Source organism: Genypterus blacodes, unplaced genomic scaffold, assembly GCF_046128005.1.
Source record: "Genypterus blacodes isolate CSIRO-AG114 ecotype Tasmania unplaced genomic scaffold, CSIRO-AGI_Gbla_v1 ptg000438l_1, whole genome shotgun sequence".
NCBI lineage: Eukaryota > Metazoa > Chordata > Actinopteri > Ophidiiformes > Ophidiidae > Genypterus > Genypterus blacodes.
Window position 1 is genome coordinate 2,130,001 of NW_027467208.1, and position 5,000 is coordinate 2,135,000.

Below are 5,000 nucleotides of genomic sequence, written 5' to 3' on the forward strand. Positions count from 1 at the left end.
GGTTACCTGCGCGTTTTCACCCAGTCGCTTCACTCCACCGAGCGTCTGATCCAGTTAAATATAAGTAGGTTACACGCTCAAATTGAACCCCACTGGCGGTAATGGACGGCTGGAATCAGATACGGAGGCTGGCAGATCGGGAGAGAGCAGCACTCAGGCAGTTACGTGTTTAGCGACGAGCCGACGACCTCAGAATGTCAACAGCTAACAGCCTCGCGTCTGTCGGCCTTTCAAAAGTTCCCGCAGAGCCCGATACCCCGCCGTACCGCCGGGCCTGACTATCAAGGGCCAAGTCCTTATAATACAAATGTGTGGATTGGCGGGTCGTGTGTGTGTGTGCGCGCTAATGTGTGTGTGTGTAAGTCTTTAACGGCCCAGAGTAATAATCATGTAGCAAACAGTTTTTCCGCCCTCAGAAGTGCAGCAGGGAGCTTCAGGCCACAAACATATGGGCAACATTTGAAGTCAACACAGACAGACAGTTCCTCCAACAGCAATAACTACAGGCAGTTCTTCATAATACACTCCTCACAGGACTGTTGCTCTGCATAAAATAACATTCTATCAGCAGTCATGGAGTCTGGGTAACTTTCCTTCTCCTTCCCTTCTGGCTGCTCTTCCCTCTTCCCGCTGTGCTTTGTGTTTTAAAGTCTATTTAAATTAAATGGCAGCTTAAAATGTTAAAATGTCGCCACAGTGCCACACAATTATGATTATTATTATTATCTTTGGAAATAAATGAGGAGTTTCTGTGGTGGCTGAATAAACAAATGTTCTTCTATGAATTAAAATACAAATCTGAAACTGAAGGAACCAAAGGAAACTCTACACACACACACACACACACACACACACACACACACACACACACACACACACACACACACACACACTGATAAACAAAGCCAGTCGGAAATGGAAGGTAATGATTGTATTCGATAGATAAAGACGAGTAAATAATGTTGACGCCCTGGCCTCGATAATAGCTTATGATAAATAATCAACCGGAGAATCGTGGGCAATAATGACAATTCCATCTAATAATTGTGTAATTGATAAGATTCCAACTCTAATTACAGAATCTCACTCATGCATGCAGACAAATGATTAGATGCTAAATGAGAATACGTGAGAAAAACTCTGCTCCCTTGATTATTAGAGATGTTTAAAGTTATTTATGTACCGCCTTCATGTCAAATGACAGTGGCATAATTCCACTAAGAGAGGTTAGAGCTGGGATTCTAATTTCCATAATTAAGAGGGAATAATGATAAAGGTAACAAGGTTGAATATGGATGAATAAGCACCTACCTCTGCTGATCATCAGGTTATAAAAACATCATGGCTGCCTCCTGGGTTTGGCATCAGCTCTGGTGAAGCTGTTGGGTTCGACCCCCCGGCACAGCGGCGGCGGCGGCGGCGGCGGCGGCGGCGGCCCGTCCAGCAGCGCGGCTCGGCTACCGGCTCTCTTTACTCCACGAGGCTAACGGGAAGCAGGAACGAGCCGGCAGGTCCCAGCTAATATTCCTCCATTTCTTTATCCTGGTCCGCTTTAAACTCCACACAGCTCCGGCGAAATCGTCTGGGGCTTCTAAACGGAACTTTGTCTCAGGAGGTCTTAAATTCCACGCAGCGCCTTTAGGTCCTGGGCTGAGCTCCTCGTATTGTGACCAGCTGGGGGGACGACAGTCAAGTTCAACCTGATCCACTAGTATGCAGATCCGTGCGAGAAGTATTACGCAGGCCTGCCGCTCTTGGTTCTGGTTTGGGTCCTCGGTCACGGTTGTCGAGAGTCCGCCGTCAACTTAACGAAGCTGCAAAATGACAGAAAGACAAACAACATTAGAGACGCGCCTGTTCAGAAACATTTACTGGAACCTATTTGGTCCAGACTTCAGACACTTTGTCCACATTTGGGGGTTTTTACGGGAAACAATTTAGTCCAGACATCCAAATTGACGAGTTGATCAAAGGTGCACAGTGAGCAAAAATATTTAGTGCCCTGCAGAGACCTCAACCAGTCCGGCTGTAATTGAACCAATTTGGTGTTTTCACCGAGGCCGACAGCTGACACCGTGTTCCACATGTGAGGAAAGAGACAGCAGAGGTGTTGCAACAGCAAACTACATCCGTTATGTCTTTCAGCCAAACAGATAAATGAACAGGGAAGCCACATTATTTGCGTGTGTGTGCGCGTGTGTGTGTGTGTGTGTGTGTGTGAGAGAGTGCGTGTCTCTCTTTGCAGAAGTTCTAACAAACACATTAATAATGTTCTCCGTTGGCCCAAAATCATCTGGTCTAAAATGAGCTTGGCATCACTTCCTTTTGTTCTCTCTCTCCCTCTCTCTCTCTCTCTCCCCTTCTCTCTCTCCCTCTCTTTCACATTGATTGCTAAATTGCCTCGTATCATGAAATGTCTTAGTGTTTTTTTTGCTCAGTAATTCTAGTGTTAAATGTCAGACTCTCCGGTTCTCAGTTCCCCCTTTTGTTGCCCCAACCACAAAAATCACCCCACCCTCTGTCTGTACCACTCCTCTCTCCCTCCGTCTCTTTCTCTCTCTCTTTCTCTCGTCCACCCCCTTCTTCTCCTTTCCAACCATCTTGCCTCTCTCTCTCTCTCTCGCTCACCACAAATCTAAATCTGAGTCTGTATTTATACAGAACTCGTTTCCTTTGGTCAGTCTGACTAACGTGTACGAACGAATACAGTAGGTGTGTATCAGCGGTGAATATGTCCAAAGTCTTCACGCATATACACACTCACAGACACACACACACACGGCGCCTTTAGTTGGAACATTTGCAACTCAAAAAGCAACCAGTGTGTGTTTTGTTAACCTAGAGCCTGACGTTATTTATGGTATCGTCTTTACTTTAGACGTAACGGGGGTATTGATCGTTTTTAGAGGAAATACTTCTCAAGTGGAAATGAGTCAATAAGTACTGGAGCAGGAGGGGTGAAAGGGCAGCAGAGGAGGAAACGGCCCAGGATACCTGCCTTTGGTGACTCGGTGTGGTCCAGACCACATCCAGGCCCAGCTGGGACTTTGTTTGGACTATAGATAATAATACACAGAGAATTAACAAAGTAGCCAAGTGTGAAATGGAGTGTTTTACTATCTGAAATGAGACATCCACTATTTGTGAAAGGAAAAACAGGACAGCTGGCATGAAACGCAGAGCCCATTCTGCGTCATTGCTGAGCCTATGAGTCATGTGAAGACCCTCCCATCTTCAGAATGTGGCTCGCAGGACGAAGGCAAAGCTTTCTGAAGGTAGAAGAAAGATTTTGGGGGGAAACCGGCGAATGTGTTTTTATACGCTTGTGCCGTGTCGATAACGCCGCTTCTGCAGCCTCAAAAGCGAGATACAGTGACCTCAGTGAGAGCGTCGGCGAGGTTTTATTGCATTAAAATGAACATTAATTTTAATAGCTTGAGATTAAGCCTAGTGAAGCGCGCGCAGACGCACAAAGGTAACACTCCCATTCTGATGTTTTCTACAGGCTGTGAAAGCTCTAAGTTACATTCTACACAACACACTCACACACACACACACAGAGACACACACACATTAAATCTGCGAAAAATGCTTCCGGTTATTACATGATTGAGCACATAATAGTGTCATTAGAGCTGAGAGAAAGAGACGATGTCATGAAGGGAGGAAGAGAGAAAGAGGAAGAAAGACAGAAGTTTTATTTTCTTATGAAGTGAGTGTGAATGTAAATATTTCCCCTGTGGATCTGTGACTCAGTGGAGCTGCTGCTTACTCATGGACTCAATCACTGTCTCTCCCCCTCTTTATCCTGCCTTTTCTTCCATTTCTCCGCTCTGACTCGCACTTCTCTCTGTCTCTCAGTCCGGTCCAGTCCACGTCTCCGCGTCATCCCTCCATCTATCTATCCGCCCGTCACTCAACCCTCTGACATGTTCATATTCTACTTCTGTCTGTTTTTCCATCTGTCGTTGTGGCTGAGGTTTCCCCCCCTCGTCTCCTCCTCCTCCTCCTCCTTCTCCTCCCTCCCTCCCTCGCAACTATCACCGCTGCTGCAGCCGCGCCACCTCCCAAGTTCCGACCCCCCTCCGCGAACGTGTGTGGTCCGGTCCGGCTATAGACCGTTACATTGTCCCAGACAGGTTGGACTACGCCACTAGCCAGCAGACGAGGGGGGGGGGAGTTGGGGGGTGGATGAAGAGCGGGGGTTCCTAGGGAATGTTTGTTTTTCTGTTTCCAATTTGGTCCAGCCCGAGGAACTCCACACTCCGCTCTGTCTCAAACACACCATTCATGACGGCCTGACGTACATGATTACACACAAATACCCACTCACTAGTTCTCTTTCACTCACTCACACACACACACACAAACGCATGCATGCATATACCCACATATGCTTGCAAGTGAGCACATACACACTATTTCACATGCATGTGAAGCAGACGCAGACACACACACACACACACACACACACACACACACAGCTCAAATTCATTTTCAATCATTTTTTACCCTGAAACACGAGCCCTTTAATTTATCTTTGTTCTCATCTTTTATTGTTTTCTGATTTGTTATTGCTAATGCCGTTTCAGATGACATGGTGGTCAAACTCATTACGCTCGTTTCTTCCTCATCTTTCAGTGATTTTCCCCCCCTGATGTCCCGGGGAAAATGATTGTCTTTGAAAGGCCTTTTTGATGTGTCTCCGTGCGTTCTGAGATGTTGTGTAGACAGAGTTAAGCTCCATGTTCCACCAATTAGAGCACAGAGAGCACATTGTTTCCTATTTCACGCAACTCCTCCATGTGAAATGTATTATTTTAGTCAGTTTTCAGTGTTTACTTTTGAAAATACACTGCTGATTTTGTGTACGCACTAATAAAACTTTATCTTCTGTCAGTACAAACACGTTTCCGTCTGATGTGCGTTTGTTTGTTGTGAGAGAGTTTAGCTGCACATTCCACCGATTACACACACACAAACCACAGAGGTATTTATTC

At 46.1% G+C, this 5,000-nt stretch overlaps 1 protein-coding gene across 6 annotated transcripts in view; it reads right to left on the minus strand.

Annotated features, from left to right (window-relative positions):
• Positions 1-5,000, minus strand: part of trps1 (trichorhinophalangeal syndrome I) — a 95,738-nt gene that overhangs the window by 74,925 nt on the left and 15,813 nt on the right. For all 6 annotated transcript variants that reach the window (XM_076139368.1, XM_076139367.1, XM_076139371.1 and 3 more), the window contains exon 2: positions 1,312-1,814. In XM_076139368.1, the coding sequence (XP_075995483.1) occupies positions 1,312-1,324 (13 nt within the window). In that variant the 5' untranslated portion in view covers positions 1,325-1,814. The remainder of the gene's footprint in view (positions 1-1,311; positions 1,815-5,000) is intronic.